Raw genomic sequence first — 23,677 nt, forward strand, 5'->3', positions numbered from 1 at the left:
AGAAGGGCCCTCGCCCATACACAGGCTGTAACACACACCAAAAAAATTCATGAACTGGATGCGCAGGGTCAGTGCAGGCGATCAAGCAGCAACGACAGGGACCTCCCTCCATGCCGCCATTACCAGTACCACGACAACATTCACGTCTGTCAAACGCACTGCACCCATCCTGAGCCCCATTGTGGCGCCTGATCCACATCTCTTCAACCGATCGCACAATGGTAGCACGGCTAGCAGGAGTCCCGAATTTGAGAGTGAGGCAGGCACAGACGAGACGTGGTCGCACTTGTCGACCACAGTACAGGATGAGGCAGAGGCTGACCTGTTTGGCTCACCAGCGAGCCGAGCATTGCGTCGCTGGACATTCGATGGACGTTTTACGAACCCTCAAAAACAACCAGCAACCACCAAGACACCCATGATGACTACCAAAGCGGCTCGTCGAGCAGAACGCATCTCCTCCCTGCCACATATCAAATCTTCCGCTCAATTATCAAACAAACAGCAGCAGAGAGAGCATCGCGCTGGATGGCGAGATATTAGCACATTGGCGAGTCCTAATGCTACATCGCACGCAATTCGAATCCCAGAGACGCCGGGCTATTTGCAACGTACCGACCAGCTTGACCGAGTCGAAGAGGACGCTGTGGGGGCTGAGCTCAAGTCTTGTGATCAGAGTGAGGATGGCGGTGATTTTGTGTTTGACCACTACCCGGAAGAAGAGGAGGAGGTGGAGCACTGGCAGCCAAGACGTCACACAGAGGCATGTTCAGTACCGCTCCCCTGGACAAACTCCTCGATGCGTCGTGCAATGAACGATGCCCACGCTCACGACCTGTCACACGAAAGCGCTTTTGGCTGGAGACCTTGAGCTTTGCTGCCCTGTGTCTCTCATGCATTCTTCAAATTCCCCTTAGCCTTCATTTATAGCCTTTGGCGGCTCATTTCCTCAGCATTTCACAACGTCAGCGCAGAGAAGAATACTCATAGCAAGCCAGTCAAATTCAATCTTTCTACAATGAAATGCAGTAGTACCTGTTTTTTCAATCCACCACCGCCGTCTCGAAGCGATTATTGACCATTCTGACTGTTGTTGGGAGTACAATTTGCCGCTTCTTGGAGCCACCACGCCGCAGTCGTTTCCTGGCCACCATGACAGGCGCACTGGACTTGTTGATGATGTAGTTAGAAAAGGAGCCGAGCAAAATTCCCGTCATGTTGCCAAGTCCTCTTGAACCAATGACCACCAAGGTTGGATCCATTGTGTCGATGATTTCAGTGATGAGGTGTTTTGGTGCTGCATGATGAATCACCTCCACTTCACAGCGCACTTCGAGTTTTGTCCGCATAAGGAAACGCTTAAGATCCACCATAATATCATCCATTGACGCACCGCGCGTTTCGGCATGTTGCGCCTCGGTGCGGCGGTCTTCTTTTTCTTCCACGTCAAGTACATGTACGATGCGCACCGTATCACCGTCTCGCACAACAGTTCCAATGGCCCATTCAATTGCATACTTTGCCTGTGGTGACAAGTCCACCGCGATCAAATACTGTCGTGTGCGTTTCGCTTTCTGATAGCAAGCCTCGTAATCCCCTCTTTGCAGCGTACAAAATAATCTCCCTTCAGCTTCCTGCCTGCGAGACTCAAGGATCGTCAAGTCTCGATTCCCTGATGCGACTTCTTCCGCATCTTCGTCTGAATTTTGTACACTGACAGCGCGTGAATCGTCTGTGAAGGAGGTGTTAGGTCGGATCTGCTTCTTCCTAGTTGCAGCCAGTGAATTGTCCTTGACAATGGTGGGTACACTGCCGCCAAAGTTTTGTCTTGAGAGGGTGTTGTGTGTGTGATCTCGAATAATATCGAGTCGTTCATTCTCTGCAGCTGCAGCGAGCGACATGGGTGGCCGATGTGGTACAAAGCTGGACTTGACGGTATTGTTCTTGTCTTCTTCATCGTCATCATCACTTTGTTCATCTGATGAATCCGATTCAATCGCAGCCTCTGGGTCATGATCCTTTTCCACACGCTCCTTCTCCTGATTCTCCCTCATCTTGGCAGATGGAGCTAGGGTTGCAAGTAAACCACCTGACGATGCCATTGCAGAGTCTGTTAGTTTCCTATGCATCCCCTTCATGTGTAATGGATCCGCTGCACGCGTCGGTGATGCAGACTTGCGTGAACTGCGAGTTGATAAGCCACTGGGCGACACGGCTCTCCCCTGTGAACTTGAGAAACTAGGTCGAGAGGTACGATCATTATGCGATCCCTTTCGACTCATAAACATGCGTTGTGAACTCGATCCAGCACTCAATCGATGTGAGCTCGACCCACTCGTACTCCCACCAACAGAAAAATCATAATTCTCAGGCGCTAGATCGCGCGCTACATTGGCGGATGCTAGCGCAGCTTGTCGTTCTCGCTCATCACGCGCATTGATGAGTGCTTCGACTTCGCGCGCTTCTTCAGCCATGGCTGATTCGAGGGAGTATGTTTGGCTCGGTCTTCCTTTGCGCTTGGAGATTGGGGCGGCCTTGTGGAGTGAGTATGGGATGGATGTAGATGGAAAGCGACTTACTGCATCGAAGACCATGGCTGCTTTGTTGCCTGGACGCGCTTTGGCAGGGATGAATGTGGCAGGTGCGGTGCAAGGTGGGGGGCTATGGAGTGTCAGTGTGCACTGTGCTTGCTTGTGCTCTTGAGCGTGTGGAGCTGAGAGGGACGGGAAGAGATAAATTTGACAGAAGACTTTCACGAACCATATCTCTAGATTCTCTACTCTTCACTGAGGTATGTCTAGCTCCGGCCAGTGAGGGCCAAGTGGAAACAGGTGCTCAGCTAGAGTAACGGACTTGATTAAGACAATGAATATAATCTGTCAATCCCCTGACTGCTCGAGCATGACTCAGAGCAGCTTGACGAAAACTTTCTGCTTTTTATGATCCCCTCTCTTTGCTGAAGCCTGTCTTTATCTTGGCCTACTTATGGTTTCTCTTCAGTATGCAATTCATTTGCTAATAGACGTACAGATGTGTGTGAATTTACAAAGTCCAAAATAACAGCCAACCATGGTTGATTACGAGCGAGCAGGGTCGGGTCTCCATCGTCCTTGCAAGAATGCTTCAATATCCTGATTCACCAGGAGCTCCTCCATACTGGCACTGTGTAACTGCTGGTCTAGTGAGAGAGTTGGCACCCCTGGGCTTGCAAGACCGCTGTTGCAGTCGTCCTTGAGGGACAAACAGCAGGTACTTGGCACAGACGAGTACAACGACATGCTTCGACCAAACACTGGTTGATTTGCAATCGATCCCTTCAACGTCGAACAATAAGGCGATTGTATGGGTCCCCGCGCTTGCCATTCTGCAAGTCCGGACCAGCGCTGTGGTTCAATGGGCGGCGACATGCAAGGTTGTCGTGCGGTGAAGCCAAAACTATCCACAGACATCCATGGTAAGATCCGTTGCGCTCCTGGAGTCGATCGCTTTGTACGAGGTCCACAACGTCGTGCGGTGGCGCGTGGGAGGGTCTTGCGCACAGCCGTGTCAATCATGCGTTCTCGTTGCGAGCTCACTGTGGCATTGCCGATATTGGCCATTGCAGGTGTCGCTGTGCTCTGCGGACGGTGGATGGATGGATGAGCAGGTCTGCCGGGCGAATGAACAGCTGGGAAGAAGCAGTTTGGAGGTGCAAACAGCCGTTTAAGCACATCAGGCAGACGTAACGTATGGTCGCTTGGGTCTAGTTCAAGTATCAGTCAATGTGATGGTTACAGATCGAGAAGAACTTGCATTGATGACGATAGAGACGGTGCTTGGGAGGACCGTCTTGTCGTCTGTACTCCCTGGGTGCCGAATGACCTGCCGCAGGTCTTCTGGGCGTGTGCAGATCCATTGTCTTCTCTGCCTCTTGCAGACGAACCCTGCCGGGTGTGCGCACGCGACGCACGTCTGGTTGTTGGTCACCTGCAGCGCTCGTTGCACAGAATGAGGTGAGATCTGGGTAAGGCAAGCGCCAGTCTAGACGGCTGTTGACGGCATCGATGGCATCCATGGCAAAGCTACGACCGTGGATGGCAGTCTGCATTTTGGGACTCGAGAGCAGGAAATGGATGTATGGCTGACGGAGTGTTTGCAGAGATGAGACAAGGCCAAGACAGGGGAGTGCAGCACAAGCAGTGTGTAGGTACTGTTGCAGAGTTTGATGGGTATAGGTCAGACTGGTACGGACGACGAGAGATGCTCTATGCCAGTGACTGGATATGAACCAAGCAGATAGGAACTGAGATACAGCTGGTTGTCAAAGCCACTTCTCAGGCGTCGTAGCATTCACTCAAGGGTGTACCAGGAAGGCGTCAGTCTTGGATCTTTGAATATCTAGTCACTAGCGATGTTCTACACATAGGGATGAAGACAGCGGGTAGGTGTCGACCGAGGAGCACTAGCGAGTGAGTGTGTGGTCTGAGGTGTAGGAGAGTCAGTCCAGTCGCCACTCGGTCTCCAGGGTTAGGCGATGCTCCCTCCAGCCGCCCCTCCGGAAGTGGAAGACAAACATACAGCAACGAACAGCACCAACACTACATCCAACAGCTGGCCCTTTCATCTACCCATCTTCCACACCATTTCACCTCATTACAGACATTTACAGGATGGACAGAGCCTACCAGCAGCACGCATGGGCAATGCAGCCTCAAATGCATCCGCAAGACCGCATCCCCGTAGCAACGGCCTATACCGTCATTCAAAGTATGTCCGCTCCCCTCATCTGCTGATGTCTTTCCATCCATGTGGCTGCACAGCGGCTTCTGGCGCTATCAGCAGATTACATATACGAGTATGCTGACCATCTCCCGCAGGTGCGCAAGCCCGGTATGAATCGGCCAGGTCATTCGATGTGGACGATGATCTTGAGTTCAACCCTTGCCTGAGCCCAGAAGAGTACAGCGCCTGTTTTGCTGAATCTTCCCTCTCAACGCGCTCCAACCGCAGTGAATCCAATTCACCTCCGCAGCAACAATCCCTCCCGCACTCGGTGATCGGGATGAATCCATATGCGCAACAGGCGCAGGTTGTGCATCAGCAGCATCAGGGATTCGCCAATCAAGCCGCTGCCAGCGGACGGCACCGGAAGCGCAATCCTATTCAGATTGTGGACCCGCGCAATTATGCTGGTCAACAACAGCAACAACAAGCATCGCAGCAGCAGGGCCATGCTAACCAATGGAGGTAAAGGCCTTATAAAGCACTTACTTTTGTTGGCGCCATCTGTATGCTCTGCGATGCCCCGTTATGATTGCTGCCACTTCCCACATTGTAAATTGATGATCCTGTACAGAGACAACTTCAAAAGACGACGAAACCAATTTCCTTTTAGAGAGCGAGCGGCCATTTCACATCGAGCCTGGCTTTCATGCACATCACGCCAACACAGTATCTGCTTTACCCTTCACCATCTCAACCACAAACGACTGTCATTATCATATGTATGAAAGGAATGGAAGCAGCGCAAAAGATCACATTCACCATCGTTCATTTGCTTACCGTCTTCGCTCTGACTTTAACCACCTTTCTTGGAGCGTGCCATTATTTCTTGGAATATCTGTACCTATCGTAGCTATGAAGCACTTGATTCAAGTCTGCCAATCTTCCTTGCTTGTCGCCGTTGCTCTTCATTTGCATTTTGCGACATTTGACCCGCTCGACGTCAGTGAACCTCTCACCCGCAAAACACATGATGCCCAGCTGATCCCAATGGGCAACTCCAGCTCGTCCTACTCAGGCGCGGCAACGCTCGATTCCTATATCGCCGAACTGACCGATATTCAATACGAAAAGACACTCGGCTCAGCGCGCTTCCTCAAATGCGTTCGGGGAAAACACGAAGATGGTCGCGTGGTCGTCAAGCTATTCATCAAGGCTGGACCAATGGACTTGAGAAAGGCAGCTGCGCAGATGATGCGCGAGAAGGATTTACTCATGCAAATACCTAATGCGCTAAGTTACCAGCGGTTCAAGGAGACAGATAGGGCGGTGTACCTTGTACGCCAGCATATCGCAAGCAATTTATACGACCGCATCTCCACGCGTCCGTTCCTAGAGACAATTGAGAAGCGCTGGATAGTCTTTCAGCTGCTGACGGGTGTGCGCGACTGTCATGCTCAAGGGATTCATCATGGCGACATCAAGACGGAGAATGTCCTGGTGACTTCCTGGAATTGGGTCAGCTTGACGGACTTTGCCTTCTTCAAACCAACCTTCTTACCGGAAAACAATCCAGCTGATTTCTCCTACTACTTTGATACCTCGTTTCGCAGAACTTGCTACCTTGCTCCAGAGAGGTTCCATGGGCCAAGCGAGACCAAGACAGGTTCTGTGACGGATGCCATGGACATCTTCAGTTTGGGATGTGTCATTGCAGAGCTCTTTCTTGAGGGCGAGCCGCTGTTTGATTTGGCGCAGCTCTTTAAGTACAAGCAAGGCGAGTACGATCCTACATCACTTCTCGACAAGATCGAAGATGTCGGCATCCGCAGCCTTGTGGCACACATGATCCATCTCGACCCCGACAAACGACTCTCTGCGGATGGATACCTCCAAAAATGGCAGCGTCGTGCGTTCCCAGACTACTTTGCGAGTTTTCTGCACGGCTATGTCGCACTCATTACGGATCCTGCACGGCATCATGCGACAACGCCGAGCGCGGATTTGGACGATGCACTGGATCGTATCTATTTCGAATTCGACAAGATTAGCTTCTTCTTGGGCTTTGATGATTCTGCTGCTCAACTCGCACACGTCAAGTCAGGCATAAGTGTTCCACACTATCGACCTGTCCATCTGTCCCATGCAGTGCGATCAACAGGCGAAGACGGCGCTCTCATCTTCCTCAGCCTCATTCTCTCTGGCGTGCGCAACACATTACGTCCCATCACACGCGTTCGTGCCTGCGATGCAATCCTCGCACTCAGCGAACGTGTCAGTGATGAAGCAAGACTCGATCGTGTCATTCCCTTCTACGTCACACTTCTCATGGATGAAGCACCCGAAGTGCGTGCAGCGGCACTCTGGAGTCTCACGGCAGTCTTGACGGATATTCGCGTTTTGACGCCTGTGAATGCGTTTGTCTTTCCGGAATACTTGTTGCCTAGACTACGACCGCTTGCGACAGATGCAAGTACACTCGTACGGATCAGACTTGCACAGTGTCTACCAAAACTTGCTCAAGCGAGTACACGCTTCTTGGATATGGCACAAGCGCTCAGGACGGAAGGGTTTCTGTCACTCATGGAGGCAGGAGATCAGATGGACGGCCAAGCACTCGAGCAAGATTCTTTTGCAACATTGTTTGAGATCTCCAAAGGCGATACACAAGCTGCAATTCAGGAACTTACAGTGCAGCTATTGACGGATGATGATACAGGTGTCAAACGAGCGCTACTTGGCCACGTTGCGCCATTATGTGCGTTCTTCGGAAGGCAGCAAGCGAATGATGTGATTCTAAGCCATCTCATCACATACCTCAACGATCGCACTTGGACACTCAAGGCTGCCTTTTTCGATCAAGTCGTCGCGTTGTCGACGCATCTGGATCCGGATAGCGTTGAGGAGTACATTCTACCGCTCATGATGCCAGCATTAACGGGTAATTGGACCAAGGACCATACATGAAGCTGACAATAGATCCCGAAGAGCATATCATTGAAAAGGCAGTTACAGCACTTACACGGCTATGCCAGCATGGCTTCGTCAGGCGACCCTCGCAATTTAACTTGGTAGGTATGGTCGTTCGATTCCTGATTCACCCCAATCTCTGGATTCGCGAGGCAACTGCGGCATTTGTCGCAACTGTCAATGAACCTCTTTCACGCGCCGAAAGCTATTGTCTCATCTATGGGCAAGTCAAACCATTTCTACGCATGGAAATCAGTACACTGTCGGCAGTGGCAATCTTACGAGCCCTTCGTAAACCACTATCACGTCTCGTGCTGGATCAAGCGATGCTATGGGCTTCAGCGGCATCACAATCATCCTTCTGGCAAAGTGCAGCACGCGGCGCCTTTTCTACAGATTCGCTAGCGGATCGTCGTGCGAGCCAGGTTGGGTTACCAGCACAAGCAAAGACCGCGCAGCCGCGTATGATGCTCACCAAGAGTTCCTCTGAGGATGAACCTTTTCTTACACGTTTAAGGGCCCTTGGACTCAAGTCAGATGATGAGTGGAAGTTGATGACATTGCGTGAATTCATCTGGCGCATTAGCCGTGCTTCCTCTGATGCTGATCGACCCACCACAGCCATGATGGCATCGAGGACAGGTACTTTGTTGCCACAGACGGTGTTCTTTGATCAAGTGCAACAACCTGCTGATCGACTTCAGCTCGGGGCTCATGATGTGCAGAGTGCCTTGACTGAGGCGTCTCGTACGCTTTCGCGCCGTCGAGTATCAAGAATACACCAGACTGGCAAGAGAATACCGTCTCAGACTATAGCTGAAGAAATGGATAGGCTTGAGGTGGGCTCAAGGGCAAGCAGTCTCAATGGTGACATGGGGAAACGTCCAAGTGCCATTCATCTACCTGGACTCGCGATTAAGGCCCTACCAGAAGTCGGCACGTCTACCACAAATGCTGTTGGGCAAGTCGATCATCTCGCGGTCGAAGCGCCAAAGACCAAAAGAGCAGTACGACCAAGCCATACCTATGCAGGTGGAGATCCAACGGTGCTCAATCTGTTGGACAAGGTCTTTCAAGAAAACATGCAGAGCCGATCCCTCGATTTCGGCCCGGCAATTGTGCCCGTTGTGCAGCCCTCACAAGGTCGTCAGGGTCGCTTGACGGGTCCATGGCAGCCAGAGGGTATCTTGGTTGCGCATATGCATGAACATACAGCTGCCATTAATTGTGTCCTTGCTGCGCCTGATTCACGCTTCTTCGTGACATGCTCAGATGATGGCTGCCTCAAGGTCTGGGACAGCGCCAAGCTGGAACGACAGGTTGCGAATCGCTCGCGACTGACATTCCGTTGTCCAGCTGGCGTCAAAATCAAAACGGCGTGTTTCCTGGAGAATAGCTATTGTGTGGCGATTGGATCAAACGACGGTGCGTTGCAGATTATTAAAATTGATTGCAGCGTCAGCGGGCCAACCAAGTACGGCAGAGCACACAGCCTCCGCAAATTCGAATTGCCAAGCGGCGAAGTACCAGTCAAGCTTGTGCACTATGCAAATGATGCCCAAAGTCTGCTCTTGGCGGCGACATCCGATTGCAAAGTTGTCGCACTGGATCCTAAGAGTATGTCAGTGGTGTTCACTTTGCAAAATGTTGCTCATCATGGAAGTATCACAGCCATGGTGCTTGATCGCAAAAGAACATGGCTACTACTTGGCACTAGTAAAGGCGTCTTGAGCTTGTGGGATCTGCGCTTTCAGCTTTGCGTCAAATCTACTGCCTTGTCAAGCGCCTCTTCAGTTGCTCATCTCGAGATTCATCCATGCCGTGGTCGAGGGCGCTATGTCCTTGTCGCACTCACAGGGTCTCCAGGCGGAGTGCTTGTATGGGATGTGGAGAAGCTCATCTGCAGGGAGTTCTATACAGATACTATGCCGACAGCTGCACTTTTCGCTACTGTGGATGCGGAGACAACGACGTCCGATGTGGCCATGCAACAGTCGGCTGCAGAACTGACTGATTTGAGCAAGAAGACCGAACCAGCAGGACCGATGGCAACACGCGCTTTGGCAACTGGTACATCCATCTTGAATGCAGACGGCAAGCTTGGTTCTGCGTTCATGGTGACGTGCTCACGGGATCAACGTATGCGTTTCTGGGACTTGTCAAAACCAAGCGACTCCAGAATTGTCATGGCATCTGAGCTTGCATCAGAAGCGAAACGCGTTTATCAGCAAGAGACGGTCGGGCTAACATCGATTGTGGTAGAGCAAGTAGCAGGAAAAGAGTCGATCACAAAGACAAAGTCAAATGGCGTTCGTCATGCATCCACCGGATCTGCAGGTCCACAAACGGCGAACAGCATCAAGGATCATGCAAGCCTGTTGCATTGCCATCTGGACTTGGTATTGGATGTTGCCATTCTCACGCTTCCTTACCAAATGATTGTCTCGGTAGATAGATCGGGTGTGCTCAAAGTGTACGCATAGGGAGCTAGAAATACTAACGAAGCACAAGCTCCTCTGATTTGTCTATTATTGCCCCGTCGCCGTTACGTCGATATCGGCGACCAAGTTCGAAACACATCTCATTCACCTCGCGTCGAAAATAAGGGGTCTTGAAGCTGACGGGCATGAATGCAGCCTTTCTGTAGATGTGTACAAGCACATGTTCCATCCTTGAATAATGGGTTCATCCTGCACATAGAAGCTTCTGTCGCGGATAGCATCCCTAATGCAAGATTGTAAAATTGTCAAGTTCAGTGTCAACCCCAAGCCTAGGCTGCGGCTTTCCACCAACTTTCTTTGCATCTGCAGTTGAGCCTATGCTAAGATCGATTCTGACGCCACTTATCGCAAGTCTAAAGCCACGCAGGATGTCTAAAACTATAACGAGTCGTTATCCCGGACAGCTACCGCATGTATGCGTGATCAAAGAAGTCAAACAGAGCCAGGGCTATATATGTGACTTTAAGCGTGAGGATAAAATAACACCTTTTGAGTAATAGACATCCGACTTCGTAGCTGAATTAGCTCGATGAAGGCTGTTTTTATTTTCTTTAAAATTATCTTGAAATTCATCAATTGATCAATTTTAAAATTACAAAATCTTAATTTGAAACCGACGTGGTTTGTTTGAAACTTCACAATCACAATTGACACGTTTCAGTCCGGAAAGAGCTCCGCACAGCTTCTAAGAACTTTGCGACAGGCCTGCACGATGAATCTCTGGGCTTTGATGGCCTACACATCACTGCTAAGTCGCTTTCTTATCGCGCATGCCTCGCCTGAAGCAGGTCCACAGGCTCCATCCGTCAGAAAGCGACCGCCTGGGAGCTCAAGTGGACAACAAGCACTTTCGAATGCAACAGGCGCAGAGGAAGAACCAAGATCAAAAGTTGGCAAGGCCAAGGGCACGAGACCGAACTTGTTTGTGCTTTACGATAGCAAATGCTACCATTTGCGATTCGAAGTAAAACGCTTGTTGAACCCGGAGAAGTTCCCACAATTGACCCAAGAGGACTGTGAGACAAGATGCAAACAATCCATCATCAAGTATTGCCGTGGGAAGGAATTTATGACCCGTAAACATCAAAAGACGGACTGTATTCGGTCGGGTCATTGCATACGGTCGAGAGCAATAAACATCACTGAAAGGAGCTGTTCAGACAGACTGACGGCTGCGGCAGCGCTGCAAACATGTTATCTAGAGGGATGCGCTTGCAGTGCTACTGTGGATGTCTGGCGTATCAAACGATACGGACCTGCAACTCCGAATGACCAACACAATTTTTTCGGACCGCGGGTCGAAGGCAAAGCCTTGCCGCTTTGTCATCCAGAAAATATGGTGAAGAAGTTTGAGGCCAATCGATGGCAAATTGGAAAATGGTCTGTTGTGCAAACAGACATCGATTGTGATGAGGTCTTGACAGAGGAGGACGAATGCAGCTGCACAGGACCAGGTAAAAGACCTTGTAAGGCTGTCGAAACCTTTACGACTAGCCGCTGCGCTCTCGACAATCCTGGGCCCCACGGAGGATGCATATGCGCAGCAGAGCACCATAGGCAATGCATGGCTGAGACAGGGCCCAAATCGCCAGCTGCGGATGAGGTAAGTTACTTCGCTGAACTTGAAAACGAATTTGGGGCCAATTATTTCGAGCTCGACGACTTGTTATAGTAGTTCCGCCGGTAGTACGACTTGCGATTGCGATGATGAGAATGACTTTCGAAATCCAATTACTATTCATCTTTCTGCAGGTTAACGACTTCAGGCTCCTCCCAAGCTGCAATAGCAAATGCAGCAAACACGATGAAACAAAGTGACAGGGAAGAAGTCGACTACGAACACAAAGTAAATTTACCTACGTCATGCATGTACTGAGACGCGCCCGACAGCTACATTGATATTGACGGCGAACAGCATCAATTATCATGCAAACCCGTTGCGAAGCCATTCAGATTTTGTGCTTAATGTGATAACCCCCACACTTCACTACAAGATGGGTATCGGAAAATAGGTTGAGTTTGCTCGGAGTGCTCACAACGTGCACGCGTAGAAAGCTAGACTTGGTTCAAGCGGCATTACAGAGATGGGGTTTTTTGTTATATTCCCTTCTTGCTACAGACTACAGCAATGGATGACTAATTAGGGTTTTTTTATATATTTCCTTCATTGCTATAGAGTCTACAGCTATGGTCGTAAATGTAGGATGAAATGAGCTTTATCTCACGAAAGTCTGCCTAGAAGACCGACTAACAGTGCGGGACTGGCTGCCGACGTGAAAACCTCGACTAGCACACCCGCTAAAACACCCTTGGAGTTATGCGCGCGTGCTCGCGCACAGCGTTTCAGTTTGTGCTTCCTCGCAGGCTTCCTCAGATGCACTGAATGCAGCTGTGGGAGCCGTTGAGTGGGCCTAGGGTTAGGGTTCAAAACGTTTTGCGTATAAAATTGACCAAGTCAAGTTTGCCCACATCGCGCCAATGGTCTAGTGGTATGATTCACCCTTAGGGTGGGTGAGGTCCCAGGTTCAATTCCTGGTTGGCGCCCCCAATTTTTGCCAGCCTTTTTTCGAGCTGATTATCAATCCTCGTCATAGCCATAGACCAGATCAGCTACAGACACGCCTCAGCTATGGCAAAGCTTTGAGCAACTTATAATCTTCCGTGCCCTAGACACGTAGCCTCCTTTGTCTTCCGAGGTTGCTCGATAAATTCGCGAATTTTGCATTTCAAAGAAACGCGCCAAAAGTTCCCTCACAAGGTCGACCGCGGCCATCCAATTGTCTATGGCATCTTTGAGGGAGCTCCTTGGTGCTTCTCTCAGCCCCGATCAACAGCAAAGGGAAGCCGCCGAGCAGAATCTGCAAGGCGTCTCATTGCTGACACTTGCACAGTTCCTTGAATCCGAAGGCGATGCGGCACTCCGACAGACTGCACTAGTCCTTTTGAAGAATGGTGTGGTCAAGCACTGGTCACCTACCTTTCCCGAGTTCTGCGAGCCTCTTTGCCCGGATCAAGACAGACCTACCATTCGGCACCTGGTTTTCAAGCTCGTTGGCGATTCAGAACGGTCCATTCGGCTTCAAGCAGGGTACATTACGAGCAGGATAGTGGCATCGGATTACCCAGATGAATGGGCAACCGTCTTGGACGATTTGCTACGAATCCTTCAGAAGCCTCCATCAGAGGCATGGCTGCATGGTGCATTGGTGGTGATGAAGGACTTTGTTGAGGATAGCATGAGCGAAGAACAGTTTCTACCCATTGCCCAGAATCTGGTGGAATACCTCTTGGCAATCGCTAGCGAAAGCAACCATCCTAGCGGCGTTCGTGCACAAGCGATTCACGTTTTCATTTCATGCCTGGATGCGCTTGAAATGCTCTCATCGACACGTCGCGAGGGAATTCGTGTCTTTGTGCAGCATGCACTGCCTCCTTGGCTTGAGCTGATTGCCAGTATCGTTGCTAGCAAGAGTGATGAAGAGCTCAAAAGTGCTGCCATCGAGACCATCAGCAAAATGCGCATTCTATTCCCAGCGCCACTCGCACAATACATGCCGGCTATCTTTGTGCCCATCTATGCTTCGCTGAATGCAGCCGATCCTTTCGAAGAGTCAGCACTGGTCCAGCAGCAAGTTGAATTCTTGAGGAAAGCTGTGCAGGCACGCATTATACAGGAAGACACTCTGTCCATCCAAGCAAGTTTCGAGGGATGTATTGCGCTTGCCCTCAAGTTTGCTCAAATAACACCGACAATGGAAGAGGAATGGCAATCAGACTTGGACGGTTTCGTGGAAGACTTGGATGAGACGTCATTCAGCACACGCAGATTGTGCACAGATCTACTGGAAGATTTATCAGAGCTACATCCAGAGTGGCTCAATCAAACCCTTGAGTCTGCTATCAGACACTATCTTGAAGCATCGGCAAGCGAGCATCTCTGGCGGCAACAGGAAGCGCTCATCTTCTGCCTAATCACCATGGTGCACCGCAGCGACAATGCCAATATGCTACTCGAGAAAGCCTTGCAAGCTGAGAATCCCTTTTTGCGCGCACGCAGTGCCATCTACGCCGCGCAAATAGGTGTGGCGTCATGCCTGCCTCTGGTCCTAGCGATGCTCGAGTCAGACTCTATTTTGGCTCGTTTGTGTGCCATCAAGGCCATGAGCAAGTTTGCAGATTCAAGCGACCAAGTCAAGGTGGATCAAGCCGCGATTCTGAAGCGCATGACTGCCAAGCTTGATTCATTGCCGGCTTCGTCTTTGCTCATGGTTGCTGAAGCTGTTGCACCCATTGTGCAATTGGAGCCTTCTGTGGTCTTGCGCGAGACAACCATCCTGCCAAGTTTCTTCACTTTGCTTGGAGGCAATCCTGGTGACATATCGCTTGTGGCTCAGGTTGTGGACATCTTCGAGTCGCTTGCCAGTTCCGTTGATTTTGCTCAACTGTGCTCTGTTGTATTGCCCATCTTGTTCAACACCATCAGCAATGAGCCTGCACTGCGCTCGATCGCGCTTGATATCCTCAGTGGCATGATTGAAGGCTCAGAACAGCTCCCGGATGGCTTTGTCACTGCAATTTGGCCAGTCTTTACCATTTCGCTTGAAGTTGAAGAGCTGCAAACAGCGCACGAGATTTTGAGAAACTTGGTTAAAAAGGCATGGCCACAGATTGTCGCTGGAAACCATGTGCAAGACTTGTTGTCAGTCATTGGTACTGCGTTTGAGGGGGATGAGAGCACATCATTCTATGTGCCGCAACTCGTCATTTCGCTCATCAGACAAGCTGGTGCATCCCTCAATGACATTCTCCCGGAGCTGCTAAAGATCATCTCGCAGAAATTGCAAGTACCAGGCCTCTCTAGTGCTTACCAACAGAACCTTATCTCAGTTTTTGCGGTCATTGCGTGCACACAAGCAGCATCACTGGTTGACTTCTTGGTGCAGATGCAAGCACTTCAGGTGGTCATGTCGACGTGGTGCGAAGTCTTTCCAGATTTCCATGGCTACAGCGCGATTCGATCAAGCGTGGTAGGCCTGTGCGAGATGTACAAGGTCCATGCTGCTGCGCCATCACCCCTTGATGACATTCTAGTCAAGGGAGATCTCATCTCGGATAGCTCTGGCAAGATTGTGACGCGTTCTCGCGCTAGAACACATCCTGAGCAGTACACACAAGTGCCTGTTGCCGTCAAAATCCTCAAACTCTTGGTTGCTGAGCTTGTCAACGAGAACGAAGGCTTGCGTGAAGATGAGGAGGTGGTCTCGGATGATGAGTGGGATACTGATCTCGACAAAGTGCTGGAGGAGGCACAGCTGAATGAAGCTGAACTGCAACGACTTGATGAGGATTCTGAAGATCCGCTGAGCACAATCAACACGCGCGAGTACATCACCAACTTCATTGGGTATCTGAGTAGCAGCGGTGATCGCGTACGTGCCGACACCCAGGCCCTCGCCTCGTCCGAACAACAGGCGCTTGCTAGCATTTTGTCATAGGCGTCTCATCAGTCTAGCGTAACACCACCGGATGATCCCAATGAGCCTGCCTCTTTGCGCACGATCTGAACGCCAGACAAGGCACCTGTGCGGATTTCTTGCTCATGTGCTACCAAGACACTCGCTTCGATGTTTTCCAGCATTGATTCCGCCGCTACTAACGTGTATTGTGACACAATAATGGGATGTGTTGCCGTGATCTCCTTGGCACCCTTGAATGATGCGCGAATAACCACTTGAAAGGAGACAGAGTACAGCTTCCCACTGGTCGTTGAGGTATAGGTTGCATGAGGCACAATGGCTTTGTCGTTGAGTCTGCCTGTGACAGGCATAGTGATGCCCACTTCCAGGGGACCTTCGCAGTCAGCAAGCTTGGCTCCCATGAGGTCACGTCTAGACTCTGCAAGACGTTTCGTTACCACAAACGCCTCAAAGACTTGATCTATCTGGTAACGCACAACTTGTTCAATGGTAAAGAGCAACTCCTTGCAGCGTACCTTTTTGACTTTTGCCTCCCAGTCTGGGTTACCCACCAAGGTCACCGTTGTAGTGAGTCGATCACCCGGTCCAACGCAGGTCCTAGGCAACATACATTGCATTTCGACAATGTGGTCGACGCTCACTGGCAAGAGCTTTTGTGTCTGCTCAAACATACCCCAGATGGGCAAATGATCGAATCGTTCCATAATGACTTCGATCGCGAACCGTTCAGAGTTGATACCACTCGCATGCAGCGTTGCCACTAGCTCATACGTTGTACTGCGTGAGGGATGTATTAATGTTGCCGGGAGTGTCTCTTCTGGTAGGGGCATGCAAAAGGGGATATCCATGCTGAGCACCTCGAGCGTCTGGTAGCCACTAGCTTCTTGTGCTTCCCATAGGAGCAGTTCTTTGCCGACGAGCGTTGTGGTAGAGAGCTTTTGACTTGGAGAGACAAGGGACTTGCCTGGCGGCGAGCAGACTGTGTTCTCATGTACATAAAGTGCGAGTGAGATGAAGACAACGGGGATCGGGTTCCCAGCTGGCGACCGTACTTCAACGGTGCCTGTGAGTCTGGGCCTTGTAGCACGAATACCATTGAAGCCCACAGCTAGCTCTACATGCGGGGGCGCGCGGATAGAGATGATATTTGACTTGGCCGTATGCTTCATGAAGAGCAAGACGGTACTCCAGCTGCTGCCTCGAGGAAGTGGTGCAGGCTTCAAGTCGCGCGAATGTCGCACCACGCACAACAGACTGACAACCCACACCATCAGCCATGGTCTCCACGCGATCTGGAGGCGCATCAGGCAACAGGTACTCTGTCATCTTACCAACCTATAATGAGCGATCCAACCTACCCATCATTGTATACCTGATTGCCAGGACATTCAAGGATGCGGAGCTCGACTGGGAGATTGTCATTGTCGATGATGCAAGCCCAGATGGCACACAGGACATCGCCAAACAGCTCATCAAAGTCTATGGCAGTCAGCATATCTTGCTCAAGCCGCGCGCTGGCAAGCTTGGTCTCGGCACAGCGTACATGCACGGCCTGGAGTTTGCGACGGGCAACTACGTTGTGATTATGGATGCTGACTTTTCGCATCATCCGCATCATATTCCTGAGTTCATTGAGAAGCAAAAAGAGGGAGACTACGATATCGTCCTTGGTACACGGTATGCGGGTAATGGCGGTGTCTACGGATGGGACTTCAAGCGTAAGCTCGTATCGCGAGGCGCCAACTTGTTGTCACGCGTGATTCTGCAACCCAATGTATCGGACGTGACTGGATCGTTCCGTTTGTACAAGATGGATGTTCTGAAGCAGGTCATTTCGGAGACCAAGAGCAAAGGCTATGTCTTCCAGATGGAGATGATTGTACGCGCGCGTGAAGCGGGTTACAAAATTGCAGAGGTGCCCATTGCCTTTGTGGATCGCATCTACGGAGACTCGAAGCTCGGCAGTGATGAGATTACGCAGTACGCCAAGGGCGTCTGGTCACTCTTTGTGAACATCTAGAAGAACTTGATTCCTACCTCTTCCCCATCGCTGCCCTTCATCATTTGCGCTTTGCCCTTCTTGGCAAGCACCTGTATAGCGCTCCTCAAGATGGCCGGATCAAGCTGATAGAAGTCTTGATCTGCAACACGATCTTCCTGCGTGAGTTCATACACCGTCAAGACGCTGCCAGTCTGGCCCGTGTCTTCAATATATTTCTGCAGCCGTGCTGCCCATTCCTCTGGCCGCCGCCAGTAGATATAGGCTCCTGTTTTGGCCTTGCTCGTGTAAATGGCAGAGCCTTGCTGCACCATCTCTTCAATGATTTCTCGCAACGTCTCTAGCTTGAGGCGCCGTCCAATGGCTTGGTTGTGAAAGAGCTCATTATCGAGCGTTTCTTCCGTAATGGGTAGCTGATGCAGCCGTTTGGCTTTGTAGTAGAAGAGAATCAAGGCAATCCAGCTTGCGCGCTGAGAGATGAAGGTCTCTTGATTTGGCTGCCTTGTAAAGAGCGGCGGGAAGCTGTGGATCTGTGGCAGCTCGAGAGACATGTCCGCCGGTGCACATGGGAATGCACAATGTAGAAGATGTAGCGATGAGGATGTGAAGCTTGAGGGTCTCTGTCCAGGCGTAGTGGTTGGTCACAATTTCGTGACTGCCTCGACTTGCGGGGTTCCGGCGACGTCAGACTCAGATGCCAGGCCAAGTGCAGCCTCCCATCACACCACGGCCAGTATGGATGCGCCGAGTCCTGCAAAGCTCATTGGCATTATCAAGCAATCGCTTGATGGAGATCATACACAATTGAGTCCAGCACAGGCGATTGCGCTCCTCTGCCACGCGAATGTGCTTGTTGCGGGCTTCAAATGCATCAAACCTGTTGACGGCGACACTGCGCCTAGCTCCCTAGACAACGTGCAGCCCGTGGAGATTCCAGAAGATGACATCAAATTGAGTTATGAGCTCGAAGACACGGCACTCGACTTGAAAGTATCGGCCATGCGAAGCAAAATTGTCATCTATGGCATGGATCATTCAGACAATACTGCTTCACTCGAGGTCGCTACAGATGAGTACACAAAGAGCGCAACAAATGCAGAGTCCCTTGTGGATTCTTTCATCAGCTTGGCGCAGGTGAAGGCCTTCAGCAGTCTGTTCAAGGCTCAAATACTAAACAAGCTCGTCGCAAATACTGATCAATCAGAGGAAGATGATCAATCTGGCAAGGCGGCCCAGACACAGGCGCAGCCCCGGGCTCAAGCACAAGAGCAACGTGAAGAAAGGATACCCATGCCTTCTCGAGAGGAGCCCTTACAACTGCCAAACCAGGGACGTCAGCAAAGTCGGCCGAGTGATTGGCCACCGGAGCTCGAAGACGAACACCAGCTGCTGCAGCCTGCACGAGGCCAGTCAACAACAGGCGGCCGTGGTATTGGCCGCATTGGAGATGATGACTTGAGACCACCGGGAATTGATGCCATGAATCCCTTTGGGCGAGATGGGCCTAGGATGCCTGGTATGGGTGGCGGCCATCGCGGCATGCACCCAACACCAGATGACTTCTTCCCTGGTGGTGGCAACACGGGCCCCTTTGGAGAGTTACCAGATGGAAGGACACCTGGACCAGCTCCACCTGCAGGTGCGCGCTATGATCCTGTCTTCCCAGGTGATCCATTCGGGGGACCCGGTCGAGGTATGGGACGTGGTCGAGGTGGCGGTGGTCCTGGGCGAGGTGCATTTGGAGGTAGCGACAACATGTTTGGTTAGTGCTGATGCAAAGGCTCATCTATAGGCTTTTAATGATTAGGTTTTACGAATAGCAACGAACAATAGTTTTAAGCTCGACTGTCATAGTATTCTTGTCGTGGTAATCTAGTCTATCGACTCGATAGTGCTGGGTTGGACACTATACGAATGCTTCCGATACTACGCTGAGGCTGCAGCTGTGCCAGTCACTGTCCAGTGTCCAATCTGTCCCAACTTGGCTATATCAGTAGTCATCGCCCCACTGCCGCGTCTCCCGCCTGGCCGCCTTTATTTGCTCCACTATCGCGTACATTTGCCACCAGGCCCTCAAAGTTAATCGCTTGAATAGCACCAGCAGCATGTATCTGTATGACGATTCACTGATGAGGCCTGCGAACAGCGAAGGCAGGCCTATAAGTAGTATTATGGCTACATACTGTCACGGGAAGGCACAACTGTTGAAGCATGCAAGATATCGTACAGCTGGTTCGGCCTGTGCCGGTTGATCTTTCATTTGCGATAAGATATCCCACTCCCTGGTCCAAACAACCTTCAGAGTTCAGAACTTCAGGCCCTGGAAGTTGAATGCTTGGAGATATACATCGCCTAATTGTACATAAGCCTGTATACGCCCTGCTCTACGCCCAGACGCAACGCTTCTTGCTTTTTGTAGTCGCTGCATCAGTATGTCGGCCGTGGCAGTAGACATGGCTCCAGTCGTTCAAGTCGGCTCAGCCAGCAAGCAACAGCTTGAACTTGGCGGAGCAGATGTCCAAGAAGGCTCCGTCACAACCGAGTATACAAAGGCCGAGTACAAGGAGCTTTTGAGAAAGATTGACAGAACATTGATGTACGAGCGCTTGTGAAGTGGATCAAGAAACTAACCATGCAGGCCCATCATGTGCGCCGTCTATGCCATCCAATTCGTAGATAAGACGTCCCTGTCGTACGCATCAGTCATGGGACTACGAACAGACACACACCTCAAGGGCAATCAGTATTCCCTTTTGGGAACCATCTTCTACATTGCATACCTGGTGTTCGAATATCCAACCAATGTTGCAATGCAGAAGCTCCCTCTCGCACGATACCTGGCCGTCAATATTGTCATTTGGGGTGTCGTCTTGATGACCACAGCAGCGTGCAAGAACTGGACCGGGCTCATGATCAATAGATGGTTTCTCGGCATGTTTGAAAGTACAGTGACGCCCGGTTTTGTGCTCATCACCAGTCAATGGTACCGAAAGGAAGAACAGGCGCTCCGCATTGGTGTCTGGTTTTCATTCAATGGTGTTGCAATCATGGTCGGTTCTGGCATCGCTTATGGCATCGCAAGTCATGTTGGACTCGACCCTACAGCAGCTCTTAAGGGCTGGCAGATTCTCTTTGTTCTCTTTGGTGGACTCACTGTGCTACTCGGCATTGCCTTCTTCTTCTTACTGCCGGATAACCCCATGACAGCTCGTATGCTGACTGCCCCTGAAAGGCTGATGGCCGTCGAGCGTCTCCGATCCAACCAACAAGCTGTCGAGAACAAGAATATCAAATGGTATCAGGTCAAAGAAGCGCTCAGGGACGTCAACACTTGGCTCTACATCCTCTTCTCCTTTGCCGCCAACGTGCCAAACGGGTTCATTACCAATTTTGGCTCCATTCTCATCACGAGTTTTGGTAAGTTGGCTCAAAGAGCTAGAAGCATGACTAACGCATAGGCTATACGAATAGGCAGGCTCTCATTCTTGGCATGCCAACAGGCGCTGTCGAGGTGGTTGGTATCCTTGGCTTTGCTTACATGGCACACAAGACTGGTCAACGTCTGTACACAGCGGCTTTGTGCATCCTTGTGTCCATTGTCGGTCTCATCATTGTGGCATGCACGAATGGCGTTGCTGGTTTGTGTGGATACTACCTCGTCTGGGTGTACCCTTGTACAACTGTCATCATTCTCTCACTCATCTCGTCCAACACTGCTGGCTACACCAAGAAGACGACCACCAATGCTCTTAACCTGATTGCATACTGCGTGGGCAACGCTGTTGGACCGAACGTCTTTAAGCCATCCGACGCGCCTGGCTACTTCCCAGCCAAGGTCGTCATGGTGGTCTGCTTCTTCATCTGTTTTCTGGTGTTCCTCCTCATTCGCTTCTTGAACGTGCGGGAAAATGCAAGGCGCGACAGGCTTGCAGCTGCCGCTGCAGAATCAGGGGAAAAGGAACACTTTGCAGACAATAGGGACGCCGCCGAGCTGGACTTGACGGATCGTGAAAATCTGTCCTTTAGGTATTGCTTGTAAAGTCATGTTGTCGTATTACCACGATGTAGTGTCTATATGTTACACTCATTTTATGCCAACTTGCTTTCATCATCACTAGTATCCCTGGAAGCACCTATTCGATTCAGCCGCATCTGTGATGCCGTCCTCGAAAGAGGGTGATCATTCGCAAACGATGTATTGCGCACGATCCGACCATGCCTTGAGTCTGTAAGTCGTCCCATCTCCATCTCGCCTGCTCCATCACTGACGCCAGCTTCGAGTCGTTCATAGAGATGGTCGCCGCGTGCGCCAATCACTTTCCGCCGCTTGAACCAGAGGTGATTGATGCCCGCAATCAAAGAAGCCTTGCGAGGACCTTTGAGCATGTAAGCAAGCAAGACGAAAAGCAACGCAAAGAATGCGACGGCCGAAAACTTGTGGGCCGCAACGCGTTGTGAGAGATTGGCCTGTGCGGACGTCACTACCATTTCACCGGCAGGTTTGAATGCTGCTGGTGAGAGATTGGGTCCAAAACCAACTGGGTCACTGGATTTGAGGGTCGGTACTGAGGATGAGGCATATAGGACCATCTTGCCGAGCGTCCAGGAGACTTCTGTACCAGCAAGTGACTCTGCGCTATTGAAGGCGCCATCGAAACCCTTCTCGCGTGCGCCCTCGCGCAACTCTTCTGTTCCATTGTGCGATGTACTTTTTCCAATCTCCTTCGTGACGCGTGGTATGCCAATCCCATCATGTAGGACATTCATCATCCAAGATGCTTTGAAACAAGTGCTCTCGAGCTTACCTTTTTTGACGCCCTCTGGATACTTGCCACCATCCAAGTCACTTTCAATGTCATGCCAGGAGCGACTGCAGAATGATTCGACGGCGTTTGACAGTGTGTGGTAGTCGTATGCGCCACCAAGACCAAAGACATCCTGTGAGGAATAGTAGTATTCGCTAATGCCAACAAAGTGATTGATATCAAAATCGATACCCGGTACATGAACGCCAGCAAATAGACAGGGCGCATCCGGACAAGGCGCATCTTTGCTGAGCAAGGGCTCTAGATCTGTCAGACATTGGTGTAGACTGCCTGTTCCGATCAACTCGTGCGGTACACCAGGCTTTCGCAAAAGCTCTGGAACATCTTCCGTCAAGCCGCGTGGCATGCATGGGTCTGGGTAGTGCTTGTCATTGGTGAGCATACCACTTGCAACGATGCGCTCGATGTGGCGTCTTCTAGCTTCATTCGCACCAAAGCCAAGCCAAGTGGATACAAAGACTCGCCACTCCTTTGTGTCTCCAGCGAGCGTTCGTAGTCTCAGCAAAGTCAAGTCATTTGCATGCGCCTCTGCTTCCGTCTCGTTGGGTGCAAATGCGATCTGAGCACTCGCACCGCCCATGTCCAGGAAGCCATATGTATGCCGTCGATTGTCAGCATGTGCATCAAAGCCGCCGAGCAGGTAATTGACTGCGACCCAGCCATACAGGCCCTCCATCTCTCCCGTGATGACTTGGAAGTGTGAAGCGCATTCAGGGACGAGAAAGTCGAAATGCTTTTGAGTATACTTGCATGCAGCTTCCATGACTTTCCGCTGCTTTTCAGGCGAGACAAGACGCATGCCTGCCGTTGCAAGTAGATATACTGGGGTTTCCTTGACCTGCGATGGCGGTATGAGCTTCAGCGCATGCTTGTAGAGTTTCTTGAGATGCTTGTCGCCGACATGACCTGCATCGTCTGCAAAGCTAGAGATTCCCGGCTTGATCTTCAGCATCCATTCTTCCCCAGACTCGTCTCCCTTCTCAATCCTTGGTAATGAAGCACGTTCCAGAGTAGATGCAGCGAGCGCAGCGACTGGATGGTCCTTCCACGAGTAGACCTGGACGCGCGAGCCAGAAGAGCCTGCGTCGATGATGATGGCGTACTTGCGAGCACTGGCCCAGCCATCGAGCGGGGCCCGCCGCTGCTTCATGCGGTCTCTGCAGCTGTCGCCTGGTGCTCTGTGTGCTGGCTGTCTCTTGTGTC

General features: G+C 51.1%; 12 protein-coding genes and 1 non-coding gene across 13 annotated transcripts; 9 read left to right on the forward strand and 4 right to left on the reverse strand.

Moving 5' to 3' along the window:
* Positions 1-49: 49 nt before the first annotated feature.
* Positions 50-871, forward strand: BCR37DRAFT_386077 (uncharacterized protein; the record flags this gene model as incomplete). Its single annotated transcript, XM_040870409.1, has 1 exon — positions 50-871. The coding sequence occupies one exon, from the start codon at positions 50-52 to the stop codon at positions 869-871; it is 822 nt and encodes a 273-aa protein (XP_040727175.1).
* An 86-nt stretch (positions 872-957) lies between these two features.
* BCR37DRAFT_247460 (uncharacterized protein) lies at positions 958-2,835 on the reverse strand. Its single transcript, XM_040866594.1, has one exon. It carries the CDS (start codon positions 2,592-2,594, stop codon positions 1,044-1,046), a length of 1,551 nt encoding a protein of 516 aa, XP_040727176.1. The 5' UTR covers positions 2,595-2,835; the 3' UTR covers positions 958-1,043.
* A 1,732-nt stretch (positions 2,836-4,567) lies between these two features.
* BCR37DRAFT_377403 (uncharacterized protein) lies at positions 4,568-5,641 on the forward strand. The gene is made up of 2 exons (XM_040868812.1): positions 4,568-4,746; positions 4,857-5,641. The coding sequence occupies exons 1-2, from the start codon at positions 4,650-4,652 to the stop codon at positions 5,228-5,230; spliced, it is 471 nt and encodes a 156-aa protein (XP_040727177.1). The 5' UTR covers positions 4,568-4,649; the 3' UTR covers positions 5,231-5,641.
* Positions 5,642-5,710: 69 nt separating this feature from the next.
* On the forward strand, positions 5,711-10,188 carry BCR37DRAFT_377405 (uncharacterized protein). The gene is made up of 2 exons (XM_040868813.1): positions 5,711-7,642; positions 7,681-10,188. Exons 1-2 carry the CDS (start codon positions 5,752-5,754, stop codon positions 10,152-10,154), a joined length of 4,365 nt encoding a protein of 1,454 aa, XP_040727178.1. The 5' UTR covers positions 5,711-5,751; the 3' UTR covers positions 10,155-10,188.
* Positions 10,189-10,804: 616 nt separating this feature from the next.
* BCR37DRAFT_377407 (uncharacterized protein) lies at positions 10,805-12,317 on the forward strand. Its single transcript, XM_040868814.1, has one exon. It carries the CDS (start codon positions 10,885-10,887, stop codon positions 11,842-11,844), a length of 960 nt encoding a protein of 319 aa, XP_040727179.1. The 5' UTR covers positions 10,805-10,884; the 3' UTR covers positions 11,845-12,317.
* Positions 12,318-12,541: 224 nt separating this feature from the next.
* Positions 12,542-15,811, forward strand: BCR37DRAFT_248214 (armadillo-type protein). Its single transcript, XM_040866598.1, has one exon. It carries the CDS (start codon positions 12,956-12,958, stop codon positions 15,665-15,667), a length of 2,712 nt encoding a protein of 903 aa, XP_040727180.1. The 5' UTR covers positions 12,542-12,955; the 3' UTR covers positions 15,668-15,811.
* On the forward strand, positions 12,645-12,716 carry BCR37DRAFT_t10. The gene has a single exon. It is a non-coding gene; the product is annotated as a tRNA-Pro (tRNA).
* On the reverse strand, positions 15,770-16,818 carry BCR37DRAFT_391461 (uncharacterized protein; the record flags this gene model as incomplete). The annotated part of the gene is made up of 2 exons (XM_040871012.1): positions 15,770-15,791; positions 15,830-16,818. The coding sequence occupies 2 exons, from the start codon at positions 16,816-16,818 to the stop codon at positions 15,770-15,772; spliced, it is 1,011 nt and encodes a 336-aa protein (XP_040727181.1).
* Positions 16,819-16,835: 17 nt separating this feature from the next.
* Positions 16,836-17,933, forward strand: BCR37DRAFT_248217 (nucleotide-diphospho-sugar transferase). Its single transcript, XM_040866599.1, has one exon. It carries the CDS (start codon positions 16,926-16,928, stop codon positions 17,667-17,669), a length of 744 nt encoding a protein of 247 aa, XP_040727182.1. The 5' UTR covers positions 16,836-16,925; the 3' UTR covers positions 17,670-17,933.
* On the reverse strand, positions 17,675-18,193 carry BCR37DRAFT_335469 (ESCRT-II complex subunit-domain-containing protein; the record flags this gene model as incomplete). The annotated part of the gene is made up of 1 exon (XM_040867186.1): positions 17,675-18,193. A coding segment is annotated over one exon (519 nt), but the record flags the coding sequence as incomplete, so codon positions are not given.
* A 170-nt stretch (positions 18,194-18,363) lies between these two features.
* On the forward strand, positions 18,364-19,516 carry BCR37DRAFT_377412 (uncharacterized protein). Its single transcript, XM_040868815.1, has one exon. The coding sequence runs from the start codon at positions 18,384-18,386 to the stop codon at positions 19,413-19,415; it is 1,032 nt and encodes a 343-aa protein (XP_040727184.1). The 5' UTR covers positions 18,364-18,383; the 3' UTR covers positions 19,416-19,516.
* Positions 19,517-19,684: 168 nt separating this feature from the next.
* BCR37DRAFT_377413 (major facilitator superfamily domain-containing protein) lies at positions 19,685-21,747 on the forward strand. Its single transcript, XM_040868816.1, has 3 exons — positions 19,685-20,244; positions 20,287-21,065; positions 21,107-21,747. Exons 1-3 carry the CDS (start codon positions 20,081-20,083, stop codon positions 21,685-21,687), a joined length of 1,524 nt encoding a protein of 507 aa, XP_040727185.1. The 5' UTR covers positions 19,685-20,080; the 3' UTR covers positions 21,688-21,747.
* A 444-nt stretch (positions 21,748-22,191) lies between these two features.
* BCR37DRAFT_386087 (nucleoside phosphatase GDA1/CD39) lies at positions 22,192-23,624 on the reverse strand (the record flags this gene model as incomplete). Its single annotated transcript, XM_040870410.1, has 2 exons — positions 22,192-22,194; positions 22,236-23,624. The coding sequence occupies 2 exons, from the start codon at positions 23,622-23,624 to the stop codon at positions 22,192-22,194; spliced, it is 1,392 nt and encodes a 463-aa protein (XP_040727186.1).
* Positions 23,625-23,677: the final 53 nt, after the last annotated feature.

Source organism: Protomyces lactucae-debilis (assembly GCF_002105105.1).
Source record: "Protomyces lactucae-debilis strain 12-1054 chromosome Unknown BCR37scaffold_4, whole genome shotgun sequence".
Taxonomy (NCBI): Eukaryota; Fungi; Ascomycota; class Taphrinomycetes; order Taphrinales; family Protomycetaceae; genus Protomyces; species Protomyces lactucae-debilis.